The 26902-nt window shown below is 37.6% G+C and overlaps 1 protein-coding gene across 1 annotated transcript in view; it reads right to left on the bottom strand.

Moving 5' to 3' along the window:
* Positions 1 to 26902, bottom strand: part of OSBPL6 (oxysterol binding protein like 6) — a 210586-nt gene that overhangs the window by 67433 nt on the left and 116251 nt on the right. The window contains exons 3-4 of the mRNA XM_019654014.1: positions 24066 to 24321; positions 3382 to 3474 (exon numbers count right to left, since the gene is read on the bottom strand). Coding sequence (XP_019509559.1) covers positions 3382 to 3474; positions 24066 to 24167 — 195 coding nt within the window. The 5' untranslated portion in view covers positions 24168 to 24321. The remainder of the gene's footprint in view (positions 1 to 3381; positions 3475 to 24065; positions 24322 to 26902) is intronic.

Raw genomic sequence — 26902 nt, 5'->3', positions numbered from 1 at the left:
ATTTTTTTTTTCATGATTTCAATTGATATTAATTTTCGCTTAAAAGTCTCCAGTTTTTATAGGTTTACTTATCATAGAAACAGTTAAAAGCCCTAACATGATCACGAGCACCTCAGTACTTAACTTGCATCAGATACACAAACATTTTCATTTTTATAGAGGTTTTAAAAATACTTTTGATCTAACAACAATAACTAAAACCAGAAAGTAACATAATAACATCCCTAGTCTGTTCATTTGAAAAAAAATAGAGGCATTTCCTTTCTCAATGGTCTACTCTGTGTGTGGGTGGATGAGGGATATGTGAAAATGCTTCGGAAGGTGAAAGTACCAAAGAATTTGAACAAATCCTGAGACAGGACAATGTGTATGCCAAACAATGCTCTTTCACCACCAAGCAGTGCCAGGAAACCCATCTTTTCTCACACGGGCTGAGATGGTGAGATGCTGTGTATCTGAAATGGATAGGTCCCTCTGATTTCATGGGGCTTCAAAAGTTGTGGTATTTATTAACACAAAACACCACATGAGTATTAGTTCTCCAGGAAGACGCAAGCAGACAGCAGCATGGAGGGGTAAGGGGACCTGGATGCCTGTTGGTGCCCTACCCAGAACCTGTATCAGGCCAGGGGACCCACACCCCAGCTGCCTTGAGCACTGGGAACTCTAAGGCTAATGGGGGATCATTGTTTTCACCAAGCTGGGGGTTCACAGCTGGGAATTTAATTATGCTGCATCTCTCTCCCTCATGGCTTTCAACAACTGAAGGACACAGGTACAAACGGCTAAGGGAACAAAAAGTCCTCTCCTCAGGGTGAGACCAGCTCTGTGGTATAACTCATGCTCCAGAAATCAGGCTGTGGGGGCCCAGCTGCCAGGGACCCCCAGGGTCAGGAAGTGTTTGCAGGCTTTGGAGACTGGCAGCCCTGACTCCCCCAAGCCCAGGTGGGACTGCAAGGAAAAGATCTTGTTTATGTGAGTTGCTCTTAGTGCGCATGTGTGCTGGTACCATGACATTATTGTTACTGAGTTATAAAAACTCCAATTCTGCTTAACGGGGTTGGGTTCTGTGTTGTTCTGGCTTCTGCTGCTGGATTCTGAGTTCTGCTTTGCTGCTGCTGCTGTTTAACTGAATTCTGTTGCTGTTCTGCCTTTGCTAAATAAAAAGTGTTGCTGCATTCATGACAAAGACTCTACAAGGCTTTTTTATGTTAGGGTACCTTACCGCCAAAACCGTCCCTGCTTGAAACACTCGGACCCGACACAGGCTGACAGTGGACTCCAGCTGAAACCCCTTCTTGCTTAGCACCATATCCGCCCTGACCTTTCCCCTCATTCCCTTTCTCCTGAGGGCTCTCCCTCAATAAATCACAAGCATCCTAAGCCCGGACTCGGGTTGTCCTCCCAGGGAATCAGACATAAGAGAGAATGTGAAATGGAGTAACGAATGTGGTGACATACAGAGACAAGATACACAAGACAGTCTGGGGCTGAGGGTGGACTGGGTAAGCAGATGATGAGCAGAATTTGAAAAAGGGTTCAAGTGGGTCTACCTTAAGAGAGGAGCCAGAGTTTTCGTGAAGGAAGAGGAGGGGAGACGGGAGCAAGGCCAGGGCCATTGCCAGGGCCTGTGTGCAGGGGGGGGGGGGGGGATGTCGCCGGATAGAAAGTGACATCCAAAGAGGCTAGAAAGATAGCTGGCAGGAGAGGAGGGGCCAGATCAAGTGTTTTGTGTGTGTTGCTCTCTATTAGTTGTTTTAATACCAGCGCCTCTTCTCTGTTTCTGTGTCTCATTCTCCAAGTCTTCCTTTCTTTGAGGATCTCTCCCTGTCATGGTCTGTGTCCCTCTGTTCTAACGGTCACACACTTCCCAGCTATTTGACTCTGGACAACTTACTTACACTCCAAGTTGCTGTTTCCTTATCAATAAAACGAGAATAGTATCAGTGCTAACTTCATTGAGTTAGGGGCTGATTAAATGAGAGAATATATGCACTAACCCAGTGCTGGCACAAAGTGGGTGCTCGATAAATGTCAGCTACTGTTTCCACTGCCCCTATATTTATTTATTCTCTCTCCTTTAGCTGCCTATCAGAGAGAACTGATGTTTCAAAGAGATTACTAGTTATATTTACTGAGTAGACATTCTCTATTTGTGACTCAAATAGAAATCAGATCATTTTTATTTCTCTGCAAGTTACTTTTTACATTATAGTTTAATAATTCCCCCTTTCATTATTTTAGCAGTCTATAAACTTTGATAGAATAAAGTTTATAGCTTGTACTATCTTCAAAGGATAAAGAGGTACAATGTATATATTCCACAACACTAGGGTAGTAGAGTGTTTGTTCTATTCTTAAAGGATTCTGTTTAATAAAGGACAAGCACAGTGGAAGGATCAGTTATATATATTTAGAAGTTAACCTTTTTTGGAAATGAAGTACTATTTTTGTATTTGAATTCAAAATCCCCAGACATTCTATTTTCTGAGTATCTCGATAAGGGAACCAGCCCACTAAACATCTCAGAAGTTTGAGCTAGGGGTGGGGATGTAGTATGGAATCTCCTTGACTTTTCTTTATGATTTTTGCATTTTAGACATAAATGAATGTAGATGTTTCCCTAGTTGGAGGAAGAGATGGCTGAAGAAGAGGGAACACTGGCTTCCATGAGACAGAAAAGACCTTAATCAATAATCTGTGTTTCCCTCAGAACTCACTGCTAGGAAGGCCAATTGAAAGGAGGCTGGAACTCTGAATGTTCAACAGCCCTTCTGGGTAGGTACTACTCTATCTGCAGGTGGGGTAGACCTTAAAACAGTTTAAGTTTGAATCCCTGCTCTGCTGCTTAGCAGTTTTCTTTTACTTTTTCTAAGTTACAAACTCTTGGTTTCCATATTGTAAAATGTAATGCTGACACTGCATGGAGCTGTTCATAAGGGTTATAAATGGGATGATGTATTAATATTTAAGCAATCAGCATAGTGCATGGGTAATAATGGCAACTGTTGTTATTGTTGTTATTATTACTGGACCCAGTTCTCCTTTTTTTTTTTTTCCCTATTAGCTTGGTATAGTAATATTTTCTCATCTATCCAACAGGGAATGACAATAGTCTCTCTTGCCCTTTTTCCTTAACATAAAGAGAACGTTAGACTTCTGTATGTTGCCCTGCAAATCCCAGCAAAATATACTTTCATCTCTTCTCTCCTTACACAGGGCAGAGAAACCCTACATATTGGAGGCAGAAAGAAGTGTAAGAGCAGCCCTACCAGGGCATCACAGCAACGTTAGGGGAGTCAGTGTAAGAGTTATTTACAGTTCATCAGGCACAGAGCAGGTATCACGTCATCTGAGAAAGCACCACATTCCGTCACTGACCTTGGAGAGGTGGACCGGTTCCGGTTCTAGCAACTGTCGACTTACAGAGGGTTCGGTGCTGGAGGAAGCAGTCCTCTCCAGTACATGGACACTCTGAAAGTAAACGCAAATACAGCCCAGGGTGAGACAACGCATTTCTCATGGGGATGAGATCACACAGAGCACACTAGAAACAGTGAGCTATGTTGAAAATGGCAAGTTCCTGAGGAGGCCAAAGGCAGCAGCAACAGTCAGAAAACTGTCAACACAGGATTTTGTTGTCCCCTCTTATCAATCTGCTGCTGAGGGGCTGCTGCAATGCTGGTGTCAGGCTTAGAGAAGGAGTCAGAGCTCACACAAGTTAAAAAATAACACAGAATATGTCTCAACATTTTTACAGCTTTATGAGAGCAGTACTCTACTACTTAGACAATTAGCCTTACATAAAAATATTTGCTCACCTTTCCAATGCCAACAGAAAGTTCTATGTCAAAAATCCCAGAGCCTTAATACCATTTAGTCTCTAGTTTCTTATAATCCTTATAAGATAATTACGTTATAATTATTATAATTATAGAATCTTAAAATAATTCTTCGGTCCAAAGAGAAGAAAACAATCCATCAAGTAAAATAAACAGTAGATATCTTTACAAAGACTATAAACAGCAGTCATAGATCAGCAAGATAACATTCTAACAGAAAAATAGGCAAAGTATATGAACAAGCAACTCACGCAGAACATTTGAAAAGATGTTCACCTCAACCTCAGAAATAGTCAAAGAAATAAAAACCAAAATAACAATGATTTCTGTTTAACCATCAGATTCAAGAATGGATTAGGGTTGTGGAAAAGGGAGTATAAATTGGGTATGATCGATCTAAAGTGAAATTTTGCAATTTTATTAAAAAGTCTTTGGAAAAAGAAGTACATGCCTCTTTGACCCAGCAATCCTAGAGCTAAGTCTTTACCCTAAGGAAATAATCAGATAGGTATGCAAAAATGTAAGAACAGATATGTTTACTAAAGCACTATTTATTATAGTAGAAAGTAATACATATGAGACAAGAACAAATTTATAAGGAAATACCATGCAGTATTAAAACTGACAATATGGATCCATGTATATTGACATGCAAAAATTACCCATGATGTTCTGTTAACTAAAAAAATCAGGCTAGGGCTGCCCGAGTGGCACATTGGTTAAGAGGTGGCTTGGGACACCAGCTCTGAGCAGCAAGGCCCCAGTTCGGATCCTACATGAGAGCCAGTGACACTGCGCCCTCTACAGCTAAGATGGTGAACAACAGCTCGACCTCGAGCTGGGCTGCTGTGAGTCGCCAGCAACAGCATAGGCTGCAGTGGGGCTGGCCAGCAGTTGGCGTGAGCTTTTGTGAGCTGCCGTGAGCAGCCGTCCAGAGGCCGGCAACCAATCTGCCTCTGCTAGGAAGAGTGCAACATGGGCCAGTGAAGCGACATCCTCCACAACTAGACTGAAGAACAAAAGGACAGCAACTTGTCTGTTCCCCTTCCCCCGATTCCCCAGTGCTGTTCCCTCCCCCAATTCCCCAAAAAAATCTTTAAAAAAAAATTTTAAAAAAAAATCAGGCTATGAAAAGTACATAGAATATGATGCTGTCACACATATACTCAAATTATACTTCAGAATGTTAACTGTAGCTATCAAAAGTTGTGAGATTATAGGCAATTTTTAATTTTTTCTTAATATTTTTCTAATTTTGAATGCAATAAGTAGATATTACTAGTATATTTGGGAAAAAATCAGAAATAACTCAGTGTAATTAATTCAGATATAGCCTGAAATGAAATATAAAGTTTTTACTTTAGTTATAACATCTCATTTTTCAATAGACAGGTTTGTATTTTATTTACTTATCAAGATCTCTATTTTTGATATCTCATTGGGAAACCATCAGGTCAATATTTGCTCTTTCATGAAGAAAATTACACTTTGACCTGAGCCAATTATTCAATTTTTTTGGTAAGTTTTAAAGCTTTTGTTTATTTCTATTACCTTGAAAAAATAGGGTCTGATCATAGATTTTAAAAGTCCTAATGAATGCATTTTTAAGCTAGTTATTAAGAAGAGAATAATTGAAGTGAAATATTTATGAATTGTTCCTATTTTTCCAATTCATGAGAGAATAGAAGAAATAAGAAGAGATATTTTGGGACCAAATATAAAGTCAGGAAGTAGTTAGTTAAAATTCCTAATCTGACAGCTATAGTGTCCAAGGACAATTTAAGTGTTAACTGTTCTTTCCATTCCCATATGTACTTGAATTCACAGAGAAAAATGATATGTGGCTGAGTGTCCACAACTGTCCCAGCACCTTCTCTGGAAAAGTCAAAAGCAAAGGTGTATGGAGTGAAAAGCTGGAGGTATGTGTTCAGATCTTTAACAGACAAAAAGGGAACACAGGCCCTGGGACCGGCATTATTTGCTTACTCACATTGATATTTTGGATTGCATTGTGTTTAAAATATATCAGCTAAATTTTAAAGTTAGATTTATTCTGAGATTATATAATTAGAAACTAAAATGAGAATTTTTGTTATTATTGAAAAAAATTTTATTACCTTCTTTTGGGACATAATCATCTGTCCCCCCCCACACCCTTTCATTTTCTTTTTTTTTTTCTGTGTGTTTTTTAAATATACAAAATTTAAATACAACATAGACATACATAACACAAAAAGTCAAAGTCCCCACCCCAGTGCTACTCCCCCTCCCATCCCACTAGCTGTGGAGCAGTGGTTCTCAATAGGTGGTCCAAGGCCCTTTCAGGGGGCCTATGAGATGAAAACTGTATTCACATAATACCAAGATACTGTCTGCCTTTTTTACTTGCATTTTCTCACTAGTGTCCAGTAGAGTCTTCCAGAGGATACATAACATGCTATATTGAAACATATTAAACAGAAGCAAATGTAAGAATCCAGTTTTCTACTAAGTCAGACATCAGAGAGATTTGCAATACCATTTTTCTCACTAAAACTTGTTTTGGAAACATATTTTAAAATAAAAAATATATTTTAGGCTAACATGTGATGGGTCTATTGTTATTTTTAAATAAATATTTTTAAAGTCTATTCATTTTAATTTCTAATACAGTAAATATAGATATAACCCACATAACAAAAGCTCTTTGAAGTCTTCAGTAATTTTTAAGAGTGTAAAGAGTTCCTATAACCAAAAATTTGAGACTCACTGTTCTAAAAGAACTATTAAAATACTGTATTTATGATTAAAATGGAGAATTCTGACTTGCATATAAGTTATTCCCTGTCTCTTAATGTTTCTTTTGAGGAAAAGCATTGTTTTTTTAAAAAACTAACACATTTTAAAATTTCTTTAAACTGACTTAATCCACCTTAAGCTAAATTATATAAACCTATTCATTAATAACCCCCAACAATCTTGACACATTACACAAACCTGTAAGAGGAACATAAACCTTGTTTCATATACTCTTTAAATACATCTGAGCAAAACTTTCTTAAATGTAAATTCTATGAAGATTAAAATACCATAAAAGTATTTTTCAAATGCATGAGTTGATTTTTCTAAAAAAGAACCATGAGCAGTAAAGATACACAGGTGTCAGTGTGTTACAGAGATATAAAATGCTTTCATCTTGCCCATAACAGATAAGTAACTTCCTAATTTGAGATATATTGCTACAAGAAAAAAAATCTACCAAGATACGATTTTTAAAAATCAAGAATTAGAATCATTTAGAAATCACACATTATAGTACCATTCTTCCCTCACTATATAATAGTATATCAAACAAAAGTTCTGTAAAGTATATATAATTAAGTAGAAGATCAGAAAGTGCCAATGAAATGTGTCAGTCATTCATTCATTCACTTATGTGTTGGTTCAATTAATCAACAAAGCATTGTTGGGCACTGGTACTGTTCTGGGCAGAGATGATAGTGTGTCAGAGAACAAAACTGACAAGAGAATTTCTCCTGTGATTCTTATATTCTAGAGCAGCGGTTCTCAACCTTCCTAATGCCGCGACCCCTTAATACAGTTCCTCATGTTGTGGGGACCCCCAACCATAAAATTATTTTCGTTGCTACTCTATAACTGTAATTTTGCTACTGTTATGAATCATAATGTAAATATCTTTTTGTTTTCCGATGGTCTTAGGCGACCCCTGTGAAAGGGTTGTTCGACCACCAAAGGGGTCGCGACCCACAGATTGAGAACCGCTGTTCTAGAGAGAGGTCTTATTATACAAAAAAACAAATAAGGCTGAACAAATTTTTGTAAACATGCATTCATCCTTTTCCATGTGGCTACTGCTTAATATCTTTGGCCTGAGCTTCTCTTTCAGGACCCTCCCCTGTCCTAATACAGGTTGCTGGGCAACGAAACACACATACATGCCTCTTCATCCCCCACCCCTCACCCCACCCCCACCTTTGCCTCTGACAAATAAACATGATAAGAAAAGCAAAACTTGGAAAGAAACTTCACCTCGCCAACTATGTAAACAGAAAGTAAAGGATTTATTCAGGAACTTGGCCAGGGAAAAGAAACTAAATCCCCTAATTTCCGAATCAAGCCACAGGCATAGAAATCAATTTATGATATTTAAAATGTGATTAAAGTGAGTTTTGTCTCTATAGATACCAGGCGATACTTAAATGTTGCTAGGATGTTGTGGATCAGGAGGGTTAGAAACCAAACAAACTGACAGAATCTATAAATTACCTGCCCCAGTACCTGTCACAAAGAACATAATAGTTTCTTCTCCACCTGATTTTACAAAACAGTATATTATAGAAGTAAAGTAAGAGGTTCATTCATGTCAAACATAGTACAATATAGTACACATTCAAGCTGAGTGAAAAATCCAAGCCCCAAATTCTTTTGATTTGCCAAGGCACAGAGAATCATGAAAATGTTTACTAAGAAACGGTAAGTAAATGAATATTTTTATTATCATTAATGTATGTACATATTTTACTGAAAAATTAAAGCATAATTTATAAAACTGCCACCTGATACCCATTATTATAAATGTAACTAGCTTCAAGAAATAAGCTATTTCATTTAACCTCCAGAATGATAACAAAGCCAAATGCTCTTATACAAATTTGAGCAGTCTTATATTTGTATATTACTAGAACTTAACTATCATTGACTATCCAATAAGAAAGAATTAATCTACTACCTTAATCATTGTCTTCAAACTCATGGTTTTTAAAACCAAAGGACATCCCTGAAGTTGTAGAATCAGACACACAACTATTAATTACTTTTAATGAAATATCTAAGTACTTGAATGGTATATTTTTAATATCAGCAGATATAAAGAAGGCAGTTTTCAAACCTTACCCAGTCTTGGACTCTAGTTAGATTGGGTACTCCTGAAAGGAAGGGACCAGCTCACCTTCATCTTGGTATCCCACCCCTTTTCCCCTAGCATAAGATGCTAAATAAACACTGTAGTCAGTCAAAAATTTCTGGAATTTTTCAGTGCTCTCTGTTTAACTTGTGGACAACAGTCCCTCAGCAATCATTTACACATGATTAGGCATAAAACTGCCTTATAGCTGCACCTTGGAATTGTGAAAATCACAGCTCCAATAGGATAGAATTTTAAAAAACATTTAAAGGACTTAACTTTTAAAACTGAGACACCTAGTGGGTTAATCACAGAGTTCATATTTATCAGATTTAAAGCTATGACTGGTCAGTGGGGAACACATCACATTTAATTTGGCAACAACTTTCCCTAACAAGAATTAATTCTTTTCATAAGGTTTCCTTTAAGGTCATAATTTGTGCTATGATTTTTTTTGTACTTTTCTTCACAAGCTGGCTATTTTCATATTCTTTCACAGTGACTTGGAAACACATGCCACATACCTCAAGGTGCTTTACATATTATGTAAGCAGGTTAAATGTAGGGTTACATAAACCTGTTAATTATTCTTTTAAAACCAAGATTCCTCTCAACTACTAAAATTACAACTTAATTTCCAGGTCAGTGTTTTGTGTAGTTCTGAAAGACTTTCTAAAGAGTAGTTCTAGCTTCACAGAAAAATTGAGGAAGGTACAAATATTTCTCAGATGCCCTCCTTGCCTCCCCTCCGAATACACACACACACACACACACACACACACACACACACACACACACACACGGCCTCCCTCAGTATCAGTATCCCCACCAGAGTGGTGCATTTGTGACAACTGATAACTGATGAACCTAGGTTCATTCCCGTTGACTTTTTTAAAGAACTTGGAACACACAGAGAAGGTGGAAGTACTTACCCGCCTTTTGTTCCCCCTGCTCAGAGAGACTTGATGCATAGTGAGTCTAGAATATGTATTTCCCTGCAGCAATTCAATTTGGTAAAAGTTTGTTCCCTGGGTAGTGTTCACTGATCTTAATACCTCCTGGGCAGCAAGTGGAAATCTGCCAACACGTCTACAGCCTGGTTGACTCGGTATCAAAGATGTGGGTAAACAGACGGACAATGAGACGTTTAATAATAGCTGAATGGTTTAATGCGACTCCCGCAGAAAGGAACACGACTCTCAAAACGAGAGTGCACATGATCAGCTGAACAGGTCTCTTGGTTTGTTGAGCTTGCCATTTACTTTAATTTTATTTCAAAGACATAAAGGAACTGCTGGAAATATTTTAGGCTGTGGCCACAAATTTCTGTATAAACTCACTTTTCACACAAATTTAGGACAGTAATAAGGAGAATGGGGGCATTGCTCTTTGAAGATTGACTCTCTTGAAATTGTTCATCTGATTATTTTATCTAAGCTATTTTTATATTCATGAATTATACAAATGTTCTCAAAGAAAAATATTCCAAATAATTTAGAAACTTCTAAAGTACTCTCCTTTTTAAAAATAGGGTGTAGTTGACATAAAATAGTATATTAGTTTCAGGTGTATAACATAGTGACTCTACACTTTATATACCTTACAAAGTGATCACCACAATATGTCTAGTGTCCATCTGTCATTGTACAAAGTTGTTAAGATATTATTGACTATATTCTCTGTGTTGTTTATTACATCCCTGACTTATTTATTTTATAACTAGAAGTTTGCATCTCTTATTCCCTTTCATCCTTTTCACCCATCTCCTCACTCTTTTCCCTCTAGCAACCATCAGTTTATTCTCTGTATGTAGGGTCTGTTTCTGTTTTGTTTGTTCATTTGTTTTGATTTTTTTAAGTTTCCACTTTTAAGTGAAATCATATAGTATTTGTCTGACTTATTTTCCTTAGCATAATACCCTCTAGGTCCATCATGTTGTTGCAAATGGCAAGATTTCATATATATCTCCCTTCTTTATCTAGTCATCTAATGATGGACACTTAGGTTGCTTCCATGTCTGGACTATTGTAAAACTGCTGCTATAAACACGAGGTGCACATATATTTTCAAATTAGTGTGTTTGTTTTCTTCTGACAAATGCCCAGACCTAGAATTGCTGGGTTGTATGGTAGTTCTGTTTACTTTCTTCAAGTTTTGGTCTGTTAGGCTCGTCTTTGTTCTAGTTATATCTAATGTTAACATAGTAACACTATTTCAGTGGTATTAGTAACCTTCATATGACAGTATTGATGATGATGATGGTGGTGGCAGTTAATATGCTTTCTAAATCCTTGTCTCTAAGCTTTAGGTGGATTATTTCAATCCATCTTCACAAAAAGCCTTTGAGAAATGACTATTAAATTTATTTCATGTCTGACTAAACAGAGAGAGGAAAAGAAAGGTTAAATTAATGACACGGAGCCAGTAAGTGTTAGAGTTGGAATGTGAATCAAGATTTTACTGTAGAGTCCAATTTTTTAAATATTGCCTTTTACTGAAGTTAAAGCTAATGTTAAACGATAAACATAACAGCAATCTCAAGTAGTGTATTCCCTCAAGACTAGCTGAACACATCAAAAGGCATCCTCTACCGCAACTTTCCATGGAACAGAGAGGTAAAATTGAGTAAAACAAAAAAGAAAGGACTACAGCACTCTTTTTAAAAATTTTTATAAAATTTATTAGGGTGACATTGGTTAGTAAAATTATATAGGTTTTAAGTGTACAATTTTATAATGCATCATCTATATATCACATTGTGTGTTTACCACCCAGAGTCAGTTCTCCTTCCATCACCATATATTCAACCCTCTTTTCCTTCTTCTACCATCCCCTCCCCCCTTACCCTCTGGTAACCACTAAACTGTTGTCTGTGTCTCTGAGTTTTTGTTCCTTTCTTTGTCTTGTTCCTTTGTTACTTTCATTTTTATATCCCACATATGAGTGAAGTCATATGGTTCTTGACTTTTTCTGTCTGATTTATTTCACTTAGCATGATAATCTTAAGGTCCATCCATGTTGTTGCAAATGGCACTATTTCATCTTTTCTTATGGCAGGGTAGTATTCCATTGTGTACACATACCATATCTTCTTTATCCAATCATCTATTGAAGAACACTTTGGTTGATTCCATGTCTTGGCCACCATGAATAACGTTGCAATGAACATGGGGGTACATATATCTTTCTGGATAAATGTTTTCATATTTTTTTAGGTAGATACCCAGAAGAGGGATTGCTGGGTCATATGATAATTCTATTCTTAATTAATAATTTTTTGAGGAACCTCCATACTGTTTTCCATAGTGGCTGTACCAATTTACATTCTTACCAGCAGTGTATGAGAGCTCCTTTTTCTCCACAACCTCTCCAACACTTATTATTGTCTCGTTGATAATAGCCATTCTAACAGGTGTGAGGTTGTATCTCATTGTGGTTTGGATCTGCATTTCCCTAATAGCTAGTGAAGTTGAGCATTTTTTCATATATCTGTTGGCCATTTGTATGTCTTCTTGGGAGAAATGTCTGTCAGATCCTCTGCCCATTCTTTAACTGGATTGTTTGTTTTCCTGTTGTTAAGTTGTATGAGTTCTTTATACATTTTGGATATTAGCCCCTTATCAGAGGAGTTGTTTGCAAATATCTTCACCCATTCAGTTGTTTTGTTAATGGTTTCTTTTGCTGTGCAGAAGCTTTTTAATTTATATAGTCCCATTCATTTGTTGTATATGGCCTTTATTATGTTGGAGTACTTTCCTTCTATACCTATTTTACTAAGTGTTTTAATCATAAATAGATGTTGTACCCTTTTTCTACATGTATTTCTATATCTATGTTGTCAAATGCTTTTTCTACATCTATTGATATAATCATATGATTTTTATCCTTTATTTTGTTTATGTTTTATATGGTATATCACATTGATAGATTTGCGTATGTTGAACCATCCTTGTGCCCCTTGAATGAATCCCACTTGATTATGATGTATAATCTTTTTAATGTATTGTTGTATTCGATTTGCTAGCATTGTGTTTAGGATTTTTGCATCTGTATTCACTAGAGATATTGGTCTGTAGTTTTGTTTTTTGTGTTTTTTTTTTTGTTTTATCCTTCTCAGGTTTTGGTATCAGGGTAAAATTGGCCTCATAAAATGAGTTAGGAAGTATTGCCTCTTCTTCAATTTTTTGGAAAAGTTTGTGGAGGACAGGTATTAAATCATCTTTGAATGTTTGGTAGAATTTACTAGTGAAGCCATCTGGCCCTGAACTTTTGCTTTTGGGGGAGGTGTTCGATGATTGTTCCAATTTCCTTACTGTTGATTTGTCTATTTAGATTTTCCAGTTCTTCATGATTCAGTCTAGGAAGGTTATATATTTCTAAGAACTTGTTTATTTCTGCCAGGTTATTGAATTTGGTGACATATAGTCTTTCACAGTATTCTTGTATGATTATTTGTATTTCTGTGGTATCTGTTGTAACTTCTCTTTCATTTTTTATTTTATTTGTGTCTTTTCTCTTTTTTCCTTAGTGAGTCTAGCCAAGGTATAGCAATATTAAATATGGTACAGCCTCAAGGTTCATTTCCAAGTTTCAAAAACTAAGAGCAAGCCAAGTAGCTTTTACTTCAGGTACACGGTGTCTAATGCAGAAAAAAGAACGTAAGTTTACAGTCATACAGACAAGCATTCCAACCCTCATGCTGCTATTTACTATGTGACTTGGGCAAATCAGGAACCTCTCTTAGCCTCTATCTATAAAATGGAAATAGTAATGTCTATCTTAGAAGACACTGCAAGTCAGAATTGGCACCCAATATACGCAAAGCGGTGCCCAGGGCCTGGCACACAGCAGACACGCAAGAGATAGTAACTAACACTTCAGTTATAAGTGCCATAGGGTCTTGTGAATTTTTACTGCCACAGAAAGATGTATCCAAACACCCTGCAGGTATATGACACCCGGTACCCTTGTGGAAGTGAAGAATCCATACCTGACATGTTCATCGTGTTACTTGGTTAACCTAGTAATCACAGTCAGCAGCACCTTGTGACCAGAGCATCAGAATTTACTGAGAAAGCTGATGAAGTGAGAGGAGACAGGTGCCCCTGATACTCACCAGAGGAAAAGCAACAGCAGCGAAAGGCAATGCAGACGCTGCATCCTTCTCAATTCCTGCAGTGGAAGATGTGGACAGGCTTGCTGCTGTTTTCTTAGTAATTTCCTTCAAGGAGTTATTATTACTTTTTTTGGAATAGCATAAAATATTAAAACCACCAAAGCCAGAGGGCGAGAACTGAAGAAGTAGTAATTCTACTCTTTTCCCTTTGGGAACAATTATCTTGCCCTCACTGAAAGATGGCAGAATTGCATTAATAATAAATCTCCACATAAGCACCACTAAAATGAATGAAAGGAGAAAATTTTTAGAAATAGTTGCTGGAAAAATTCCACACCGCACACCTGGAAATCCCTGAAGGGAAAAAAATGGTCATCACAGTCTAGACTTTTCCTGTACAGAAACACGAAACTCATTAAGAACCAATAGCTACGGCCCTACATTGAACTGGTCTGTTGGAAACCCTGCATTGTAACAAATACCATTAAGACCCAAAAAGTGGTCCATTTAAAGGCCAAGAGTAGTTCAATGATCTTGACTATGAAGTGGTAAAAGGCATACGAATAAACAGCATTTTCAATCCCATGGTTGCCTTTAAGTAGAACTAGAAGCAGACCTTACTAGTGATTCGCTCCTTACCTATACTCTCAACACTCATAAACATAAAATGAAATCACAGGAAAACCCAGCAATCATATTCCTTTACAGCAATTATAAAAGAATAACAAATAATGGGGACAAACATTAAGCCACTTCAAACATTAAGCTACTTCAAGACCAAAGGCTCTGGAACATGTAGAGTAAATTTAAAAGGCAAGAGTACAGTTCCATGTGATTCAAAAGATCACTAAAATCAACTTAATTTGTAACTTTTGATAAGCCTATTAAAATGACCCAGAACAGACAAAGGTTTTTAGTATGATAATCACTCACATGATTTTGCTAACAATACAAGCAAAGCTAAAAACAAACAAACAAAAACAATCCTACATATATCTATCTACTTAATATTTATATATGTATATTTGAAGGAGAGTTGGTTTGTTTTGATCACCTTTATAAACTCAGAGCAGATATGTCTATGATGTGCCTATATGTACTCATAAGTATTTGCTGAATGAATGAATAAGTGTTTGTTGTAATATATACAGTGTCTAGGTTCCCACTTTCCCACAAACATACTTAAATTATCATGAAATAAATATAGATAGTTTAGAGGACAAATGGTGGCCCAACTCAGAGCCTCAAAGATTGTTTTAAAAACTTGTTCCAAGTTTCCCATGTAACACATTCTTCATATTCATTTAATTTTAAATCTTATTCTTGTGGAGTTAGGGCTTACAATTTTATTATTAAATTAGCTGACACTTATATTTACTATATTCCAAATACTGTTTTAAGGTTACACACACACACACACACACACACACACACACACACACACAATGACCTTAAAAAAATAAACAGTTTTTACTATAAAAGCAATATATGTTCATTGCCAATTTTTTTTTTGGAGGGGGAACAGAAGAGAAAAAAGAAATTAAAACCACATACAACCAGCAATAAACTCAATATCTTGGCATATTTCCTTTTACCTTTTTAAAAATGTATATGTGAGTATACATTCAATTCTCAAAAGCAGAATTGGAATTACACTATATTTTCAATTAAATAGCTGTTTTTCCCCAATTAACAATGTAGTGTTAAACATTCTTCAAAACATTTTGAGCTGCTATGCAATATTCCACTCTATGGCTATGGGATAGGCTATGCAAATAATTCCTTGTTGAACATTAGACTATTTCTAATTTTTTAATACTATAAAAATACTTTGATAAACATCTTGGCACAGAAATCTATACATGTACCTTTGGTTGTTTCCTCAGAATACATTTCTTAGAAGCTGAGTTATTGGATCCTATGATATAACCTTTCAAAAGACTTCAGACACGTAGTGCAAAATTTCCTCTAGAAATGCAGAATCAATAAACATGCTCAGCAGTAGTGGATGGGAGTGTCCATTTCCCTGAAACCTTACTAACAGCGGCTATTACCATTATTACAAAATCAGCTCTTAACTAGGATTTGAGGTCCAGAAGTCTGGCACTTTAATATACAATATGCATGATGCTTTCTTTTAATTTTATGACAGTATTTTACTTACAGCTATGAGAGCTACAGTGGCTACTGAACAAAGGGAGGGTAAATTTTTCTATTTACCCAAGTTGAAAATCAAATAAAGCAGTTTTGTAAGACTTATGGTCCTTTGGGGTGATGTTTTATAGTCCTAATGGAATACCTAAAAAGGTATTAAGAGTGATGCTTTCCAAATCTGGGTGAATAACAGTCTCCTGGGGAAGCTTCTGTAAATGACAGATTCTCAGGCCTCCCCAAAGATCTACCCATTGAGGGCCTTTGGGGTTCACTAACAGATTACACCATGGCTCTTTATTTGGTGCTATGCCTTTGAACTGAACAGGCAGTGTTAATCTTGGGTCTGACAAATGAATTTGCTGCTATAAAAATGTTATTCCAAAGCAGCTAGCTCAAGGTAATAAGAGATAACCTCATCAGTGAGAAACTAAGGCAGGCCTAGAGAACCAAAGGGTTCTGGCAAACATCCCAGGGAAAGCAGCAAACAGATTCTTTCTTGAATAATGTCAAGCTCTGAATCACTTGTGGGTAATGAGCATCTGAGTGCCAGGTGACAAATTTCTTTGCAGTGGTCTCAATTTCAGCACATTTGACATGGGCTGAACACATACTGTCAACACCAAGCAGCAGCGACCGCCATCTCCACATGGTGGGGCCAGAAAGAAATCTGCAGAGCTGCTCAATTCCCTTCATGGAAAAGGCTAATCAGAGTTTTCTGTAAACAAATACATGACCAAAACTTCCCATTCCAAAGGAAACACATGTAGTGAAAATACAGAAAATTCAGAAATGCATAAAGAACATAAAATTCACCTTTGATACAAGTACTTTATGATAATAACTATAAACATTTTGGTTTATGTGCCATTTTATCTATTATTTCTCAGGCCAATGAGGGTGTGAAAAATCACTATTATTGCTGCATGAAAAAGTGAGGAGGCAATAAACATGTAGCTCAAAAATAACTGACAAATGCTGCCTTACAAAGTTCACTTAGAAGTGTACAGAAAGCCCTTCTCCTGGACATTTAGCTCGTCAAGACTTGTGACAGAACCAATAGTGAGTGGCCAAGAACAGGGGCTCCAGACCCAGGCTTCCAGGGAACCAACCTTAATAGCCCACTAGCTGTGGCCAAGATATTTCACCAATTCATGGCCGAGTTAAGTTCTCTGAAAAAGTTGATAATAGTCCCAACCTTCCACAATGAGAACAACATGAAATACTAGTTGTTGCTGGTGTTGGTCTATTAGTTTATTCACGAAATTTGCCTGATAATTTAGATTTTTTTCAGGACACTCAATTTACAAAATGCATTTAAATCACAAAAGTTGGTCATAGTGTGAGTTTTTGCAAGCAAATATTATTTTCCCAGTGACATTGGCCCTAAGTCATGTGAAATCCCCAAAAAGTTAAATTGGAAGCAACTCAAGAATTTAAATATATCAGGATCACACCAGTGAGGACACTGCAGAATTTCATATCAGGTTAGTATTTCTCTCAGAACTGAGAGTTGGGTTCCAGGGTCATCCTGAAAACTCCTGGATCCAATGAAGTCTACATAGAGTTAAGGATTTTCTAGTCAAATACTGGCAGATTTGAAGTTATATTCCTCCTCATTGATAAAATTGGGGATGTTTTAAATTGGAGATTAGGTATTAAATTAAGAATGCTTGAAATTTTTTCTCCAAAGATTAGAACTTTTTTGTTTGTTTGTTTGAGATAACATGACTATATTTATCAGAACTCAAAGATGGAAATAGGTTTCATATTCAGAAGATGGAGATGCTATATTACAAAGCAGTGATTTGGTTATTTCATTTACCAAAGCCATTTGAAGAAGATGCTTCAGAGTTTTAACTGGAAGAGACATGTTCCAATTCAGTTTATGAATATGCAGGGGGATATTTTTATCAGCCTGTTTGTCCAAGAAGAATACTTGTTCTGAAACCCTGTACATAGTATAGACTTTGGCGAGGAACATTATCTGGTTTTCTAGGCATCTTCTTTACTTATAATGAAGGTTTCACATACAGCAGATACTGCTGATATCAGAACTGTGTGTTTATGACACCAGTCCATGGTAACATGAGTCTCACTGAATCACTACTAGGAACAGCCTTCCCATGTCATCAGTGGACGTTAACTGAATGGTCAATGCTTGGTTTTGAAATGTACTGCTTTTGATAATACACAGCAAACACTTTTAGACATCTATGTAATTGAACTCTTCTATTAGTTGTTAAAGATTGGCCATGACATGGAATTTTATTTTATGAAAACTAGCAAGAAGATTAATTACCAGCCTCTTCTGACTTATTCCTAATATAATTTTCCTTAGAAAGTTCTTTATTTTATTATCTCTGAGCATCAGCAAACCTTAAATCATTATAAGGAATGTCTGGTATTTTTTCCCTTGATTTTTCATTAAACAAAAAAGATGGACTCATGTAAGTATTTAAACAGCTAACACAGTAGAGCCATAACAATTCACTCTGATAATAGATCCTGCCACCTGGTAATTATGTATTCCAAATCCTAAGTTCTTAGAGCAATAGTCTCTGTTTTTCTGTGACTTGATGATGACACAAATAAAAGTAATCAATGGCTTCAAACAGGGGTCTCACTTTTAAAAATGCAGATCCTTGGATCTGACCCCAGAACTACTGAAACTATCTCTACATGATATACTTAGCCAATTACATAAAATTACCATAAAATAAGTACTATGAGAGACTGGCAAACAATAAGCCCTTTTCAATAAAGAGTTACTTCCCACCCCCACCAATATCTAACATCTATGCAGAATGCTCCCAACACTTTGCTTTTGACTATGTCATTTCCTTCATAAGCTGCGAGCTCTATTCTACCACAAGCCCTGTCAGCAGCAAGAAGGTCTGTGCTGTCCTAGCTCCCCTCGGCACCTTTGGAACATCCCTTTTCTACTCTCAAATCCACTCTTCTCGGGAGTCCGCTCCCGACTACACTACGTTCTCTTTTTGTCGTTCTCGTCCAACCTTGTGATTATTCCTTCACAGCCACCAAGGCCTCTGCAGCCTGGTTCGCAATCTCATCCTCCATGCCAGCTCCTCATGCACGTGTTCCTTCAAATCCATTCCAAGCCGTACCATATGTGAGATGCTCGGGATGTCTTACTGAACAAAATAACACCCTTGTTTCCAGGGATCGTACATTTCAGCGATAGAAAATAGAGGAAGGGGATAGAGGTATAAACAGATAAATATGCAGCCTTTGTGGTGGTTAATGCTCTGAAGATAAATAAAGCCAGGTTAAGTGGACAGTGAGTAATGGAGATATGCATGGGAGGGCAGAGAAGGCTATCCAAGAAGGGTACACTGGAGAATTAGCCATGTGTGAGCAAATCTGGGGATACCTGGGGGAAAAGCAAGCTAAGCTGAGTGGTCCAAAAACGCAAAGGTCCTGAGATGGGGGCATGCTTGGAAAATGGAGGAAACTAAGTGAAGCAGAATATGGTAGGACATGGGACTACAGAGGTAGGCAGGCCAAGATTATAATTGACCTTGTAGACAATGGTCAGTAATTCATATATTTATTATTTGGAGAGAGATGGGAAACCACTGGAGGGCCTGGAGCAGAGGTGCAGCTTGATCTGACTTAGGTTTTGATGGGAATCACTCTGACTACTCTGTAAAAAATGACCTGTATGTGGGGCGAGGGTAGAAGCAGGGAGGCCAGTGAGAAGACCATGGCCATAGGCTAGGTGAGAAATGACGATGGCTCAGATCAGGGTGAAGGGGGAGGAAATGGTCAGCAGTGGTCAGACTCCAGGCACATTTTGAAGAAGGAACCAACAGGATTAGCTGAGGGCTTGGATGTGGGTGTAAGGCTTGGGTCTTACCAAATGAAAGGAGAGATTTGCTGTTTACTGAGATAAGAAGGACTGGGAAGGGGTAGATGTGAGAAGGATAATAAGAGTTCAGTTTTGGACATGTTAAGTTTGAGATGCCTACTTAACATCCAAGTGGAGATCGCCCTTGGTTACTAAAATATTAGTGTGGTTGACTTCATACAAAGGATCAGAGTAGGCAAATTCAAAAGCTCTCGGGCACCAGGCAGGGAAAATAAATAAGTACTGAATTACAACAAGAAGAGGTAGGGATTGTGGCTAATCAGAGGGTAAATGCCCATCTAAAGGGAAGCTGCTCATGAGCCCAATCTACTACTGCCATCTGGAATCTAGGTCCAGTGTTCCTATATCTTCCAATTTCTTAATAGAAAGAAGAATCTGGAATTTGAACAACCAAATCTTAGGGTAAAAAATTCTACAATCTACTAAATTCTAGAAGTGCTCTAGAAGTTAAATAAAGTTCTAACTGCAGGATTTATCAGTGTCCTTAATTTATTAATGCACGTTGCAAAAAGAGATTGTATTTAGCATTTTTCTAACTTACCTGATGTTGCATGAATCCTCTCTTCATGCAACATCTCAAGGGACAAGCTTTCCTTGGTACATATTTTGGGAAATGCTTGTTTATGCATAAGTCCTAATCAACTTCTTTATATCCTCTTTGAATTTCAGTACTTATATTTCTTGCAGCTTATGAGTCATAGTTGATCACACACACACACACACACACACACACACACACACACACATAGCCATTTTGTTAGATGTTATAACATCTACTATCAGAGTTGATCGAAACATAAATACAGCATTTACTAAAGTCTTCAAACTTATTAAATACTAAATAGAGTCTTGACGTTCTAGTTGATGAAGAAACACTTAAGTGAAATCACAAGGGCACTGAATCACTTCACCTCTCAACTCCTCTCCTTCCTTCACCTGCTGTATTACATAATTTAGTGACAGGAAGGACAGCCAGTTGCCACAATGCACTTGACATTCTTTGTTTTCCTTATCTATGAGGAAGGAAGGAGGGAGAGGACAAATAAATCTGGAATGGAAAATTTGTAATCAAAAGACAACACTAATATTATTATAGGTCTTTAAAAATAACCTCTAGAATATATTTAAATATTTGAGGTGCAAGTCTTGTCTGTGAAGAATTGGAGTGCATAGGCTTTTTAAAAGACCTCACAATACAGCTGAGATCAGCACATGAAAAGATACACAATATAAAATGTCAAATGTCAAAAAGTTCTATAAAAGTTCAGAGAAGGAAGAGGGCAATGTGGGTTTGAGTGACCAGTGCAAGTGTCACATGAGCTGGTCCTTGAAGCACAGGGAGGTATCAGGTCGAGAGCAGGATGGTGGGAATTCCATGCTGGAAAGACAAGGGTAGAAACACAGATAAGGCAGTTTTAGGAACCATGAGCAGACAAGACTGTGTAGGTTTGGAGGAAAATGCAATACTGAGGCTGGATCAGATGGCAGTCACTGAATACCAAGTAAAAAAAATCTGGCCTTAATTGTGTAGGTAACTGAGCGCCTTTGAAGGCTTCTGAGCGCGAACCTGCCATATTAAGGAAGTTCTATCTTGTCAGGTCAGAGGGGATACGGTGAGGCAAGAGCAGAATCCTGGGTTGAAATGATGCGAGTCTGGACTAGGGAGTGAACAGTGGGAATAGAAAGAAATTATGATATTATGAGGGAGGAAATAACCAATAGGACTTGTTAATCTATTGAATGTGAGAGAGGCAAAGGAGAGGAATAACTTTTACCCTGGGTCAATAACAGAATGATTATCCCAGTAGCAAATTGGTTTATACATATTGATTTAAGGTGCCAGTGTTATATCTAAGTAGAAATGCTCAATCAATTAATTAGTGCTCTAGGACTAGAGCTTGGGAATGGCAGGCAAATAACATGCTTTAAGGTACCACTGTATTCTCAGCTATGTGCTAGATCCTTTACCTACATGGTCAATTTTAGAGAGAAATAAGGATGGACTTTAAAATGTGGCACCATCTGCATAGATGTCAGTCAAATCAGGAGAATGGTAACATTCAATGAAGACTACTTTATCACAGTTTTCCTATGTCCTTTCACTATGAGAACAGCCACCACACAAAAATAGACGCATATAAAAAACACTGCATCATATCATGTCACAGGATCACTCAAAATTTCTGATTTCTATTAATGGTTGATTTAGGAAGTGATTGAGACAGGGAAAGCAAAACAGAACTGTAATTGTTCTTTGTTCTTCTTTCCCTTGAGGGAAATGAACAGACACAAAACTGGTGGCAGGAAGGAACCAGAGGAGAAAGTATTTGGGAGAGTTTCCACCTGCTAAGATAAACAGGAATGAAAGCAAACTCTCTCTTTAAACAATAATAACCATTTGAACACTGTCTCTTAGTTTTCTAAAATTCATTGTCAGTTTTTTACGAACATGTTACTTTATTCTCGTCATAAAACTTTCCATTCACAAGCCAGCTTGGAGTCACACATTCCACCTTCAAACTCCCTCCAGCAGACCAGGGTCTCAGTTTCTTGTTTTGCATGCTAGCCTTGGAGCTCAGGTGCAACAGGCAGATCAACAGTGCATGACAGATGTTGCTATAGCAGTCATCAGTCTTTTCCATTTGCCATAATTCTCCAGGGTGAGCTAGGTCAATCCTTTCCTTCTCTCAGCTGCCAGGAAGGCCGTGCTGCTTAAAATGTCTCTCCATTTAAATATCCAGGGCAAGGGGAAAATGGAAAAGCCATTGCAAGAAAGGACAGAGGAGCAAGTGAAGGGTAGGCTCCAATTGCAAACTTGGAAAGTACCTTCTTAAAATGCAGTAGTTATTTAATATAAATATGTTTTCATTCATGGTATTCTTACTTTCCCCTATTCTACAAATACAATGCAATAAAGATTATAAATGTGTATAATCACAGATTTAGTTAATAGTATAACTATTTCTAATGAATAGAACACAGATCTCCTCTTTGAACTCCACAACAAAGAACACCAATGTCAAAAATTCCCCAAGACTGGTAGCAAAACTATCTGCCTTAGAATATGTGAAAAATATACACATAAGGAACCATCTATTCTTATAGATTCCCCTGGAATCTATTCCTAGCAATAGAGAGGGAGTGCTGGGAGGGTTTTTAGACTGAGGGTTTCGTACGGAATGTCCCAGAATGCATTCCCACCATTGAGAAGAATGAATTCACATGTAGAGATGGCTGCCTCAAGACCCAAGTCTGTACTATGGACTACTGAATAACTAATATTCATGCTTCTAGAAACCCTCTAGAAACAGGCAATATTCTTTGAAAACCTAAAATGGGGGGAAACCCCTTGCAAGAAGGTTCACTAATTGTCCCCCCAAAGGAAAGTTTTTTTTAAAAAAGTTAACATCACTTGCTTATTGTGAATATCCAGTTACACAAACAAAACTCCTATTATAAAATAATATTATAAAGGCAAATAGTAATACTGAAACAAGTGCTGGACAGAACAACCATCTGTTTTGACAATGAAGAAAATTCAAATGACCAATCTCCATACAACCTTGGCAGTAGAATAGCCACTGAAATAGAAATAAATTAGCTCTGTAGACAAAAATAATTTACAGAATTGGCTCAATGGGAAAAGTAAGCAACAATAATTTACTTCCTCTATGGACTTGAAACATTGTCTGAGCTCTCACTGCCTTTAATTCCCTGATACTACAGTTTTATTCAAAACCTAATTGCTGAAGCTGTTTCCAGATTCTATGAAACACCAATCAGAAACCAGCACTTGGCAGACCGCTGAGAAACTTGTAGGAAGAAGACTTCTGCAGGTTCAGATTCCCCCTCCAGAAATGAGGAGAGGGAGGTCAGAACATTCAAGCTCCAGATGCTGGCTCCTGCCTCCAGGCGTAGACAGTGATGAGAGCGCTCCAGGGCTTCCCCTAGCTACCCTTCCTGTGGTCTGCATTCTAAGACAGGATCCTAAATGACAAGAGCAGCATCTTCATGACATCGCCAGCTATCAAAAAATAGTGAGTTTTCCTGTAGAATTAAAATCTTCACAACAAAACTTCACAATTCATTGACAAACCCCTCATACCCTAATGGTACTGTATTTGCATAAATAACAAAAGGCACTTGATACTCTTCTCTTACCTGTCTCCGGTCCCTTTGGGAGGACGATGAAGTGGAGGCACTTCTATGGGTTGGAGTGGATGTTTTGTGAGCAGGGGATATGCCCTTCTCGTCTGAACTCATTGCTGCAGGTAGAGTCTAGTTGTATGCACTTAAGATCATCCCAATTGTGTCTCAAATTCAGACAAAGAAGTAGGTGAATTTTCAGCTTCAGTCCATTTCATGAATCAGGTTTGACTAGAAAAGAAAAGGCAAATATTGCGGGTGTCCAAAACACCTAAAAGCAAAACAAACAAAAAACTCATGTAAACAATTTTAAAAACAAGTTAAAAATTATTATATTTAGGGAAAAATAAAATGTTAGTGAGAGAAAGAACTCTGACACATTAGGAAATAATATTTCTTCTTCTAGATTTTACAGTGGAGGCTAAAAGTGTTAATATGTATAATAACAAAAGTCTGTCAACAAAGGGAACGGGAAGAAATTATATGGTAAAGTTATATTTTTCCCTTATATTCTCCCTTTTTTAAAGCAGATTACAGTGCTATGTTCTGGATCTTCATACACAACACATCAGTTTCTTCTTCTGCAATTTAATTTCCCCTGTCCAATGGATTACAATAAGTGCTCAGTCCATACTTGTCTTCCGTTTAGTTCAGCCATGTCATGTGTGTGATGGATCAATCCAACACAAGAGAGTCAGTCACAAAAGGCAAAAGGGCTCATGACTTTTGTGCATCATGTGATCTAGCATTGAGGAGGGATCAAGGAATACACATACCCATGGCTCTTTGAACCTCACTTACATATGGCTCTCCACAAACAATAATCAATGGGCTTGTAAGCATCTACAGATTGATAAGTAGGTCCCAGAGCTGGGGTAATGCTTGGAATTGTTTCACGTATCCACAGCCAAGAGCCACTTCATTTTTCACTTGGACTCACATAAGGAAAGTTTGCATAAGTACATGGGCTAAAAACTTGTGTCCAAGAGAAGCATTGTTCAATTCGTGACACAGGTTGCTAAAAAAATTGGTTTTGAAGGTAAGCATGAAATGTACGATGAAAAGCTTACACCTCAATCTGTGACCCAAAAGAGTGACCACTAAAGTGAATTTCATCCTCTTCTAAGAAGATGGAAGACCAATTTATGGCCCCCATTCAATACTCCTTGAAGAAAGCACGGAACACTTGAGTAAGTACTTTAGCACAGGTTGGAAGAGAAAGCTGCTGGTGATGAACAAAAATCAATCTTTAGGCCAAAGAAAAGTGAAACCTGCACTTCAGTCCAGAGGGAGGGACAATCAAAAATTCAAGAAAAAAACAAAAACAAAGGTGCTTGGGTATTATGAGGACACACAGCAAGGGGAACTAACTGGGTCTGGGGGGTCAGAGGTACCCTTGAGCAAAAAGATTTGAGTTGAGCTCTGAAGGCTGATTGGAGTTAACCAGATGCCTGGGTGTCCAGCATGGCATAATCAAGGAATTAGTGCTGGCCAATAGGATCAGAGCACAGAGAAAGAGAGTGCCATGAGGGTCAAAGAAAGGCAAAAGTCAGGCCCAGTAGGGCCTCGTCGGCCATGTTCAGCATTTTGATTTTTATCTTAAGCATAAGAAGCCACAGAGGGGTGTAGTATACATGTAACCAGATATGTGTGTTTAAAAGGATATTTTGGCAGTCATGAGGAGAACCAAATTAGGGAAGTAAAAAAGATGAGGGAGGCCCAATCAGGAAGCAAGAGATGATGGACTAGAGAGGTGGTAGAAAATTGAGCACCTAGTCCTGTCAATTGTGACAGGATGTGGAAGACGACGAAAAGGCAGGGTTGAGAGTGACTCCTAGGTTTCTGGCATTCTGAGCAATGGCTGGCCAAGGGAAATCCAGGATTGAAAGAAGGTCATGAGAATGGTTTTAGACATGCTGCTGTTGAGGTACAAATGAGGCTTTCAAATGAAGACAAACACTTGGAAAGGTGGATTGGAGCTCAGAGAAATTTAGGCTGGATACAAATATTTAACAGATTATGTTATGATACAAATATATTGAGTGATTTATGTATAGATCATGTAATTCTGCACCTGCTATAAATTAAATTTTATACAGGCCTATATAAAATCTGTTAACATTGTGGTAATGGATTATGCAACCCTAAACATGTTAATCATGATTTTAATGGTCACCTGGTTACAGAGAATATTCAAAAGAACAATCCCAATAATTAAAAGGCAAATTATTATAAATTAAGAAAACTGGACATTCTAGTGAATAAAACTTGTCATACTTACTTACGGTTTCAACTTCACTGCCACCACAGGAAACATAAAAGCTACTTATCCCCCAACCTTGAAAGCTTTCTCTTGCAACAAAACTAGTTTTGGGACAAATAGAAATGTAAAGAGCTGTAGAGCTCCTTGGTTGGCTCAAGATGAGGTGTCATTTAGTATTGGCAAAAGGTAGTAATAAGCCAGCACTTGTTAGATAATCATCTAATCCTTTTGTTTTACGAAAGTAGTTTCCTAAGTGTGAGTAAAATTTCTCAAGCCAATCTCTGGTGCCAGCATACAGAAAGCAAGAACACTGCTCAGGTCCTTAATTTGAAATACTTTGCTTTCTGGTCCAAGATGTTCTACAAGTAGATGCTGACACTTGAGCTGAAAGTATGGAGATTCTGTGATATGCTCAAGTGCCCTCATGGGATGAGGCTGATACAACCAAACTCATTAAGCTGTTATCCATTTGGAAGTAAATTCAATCCAAGCTACATCAAGGGCCAGAATTTCCTTCATTGCACTCATTACCGCGCCCCCCCCCCCCTTAACTGCATCTAACCACACTTTCCTGATTAACACCGATGCT

This window comes from Hipposideros armiger, unplaced genomic scaffold, assembly GCF_001890085.2.
Source record: "Hipposideros armiger isolate ML-2016 unplaced genomic scaffold, ASM189008v1 scaffold_212, whole genome shotgun sequence".
Taxonomy (NCBI): Eukaryota; Metazoa; Chordata; class Mammalia; order Chiroptera; family Hipposideridae; genus Hipposideros; species Hipposideros armiger.
This window is presented reverse-complemented; position numbering and strand designations above follow the sequence as displayed.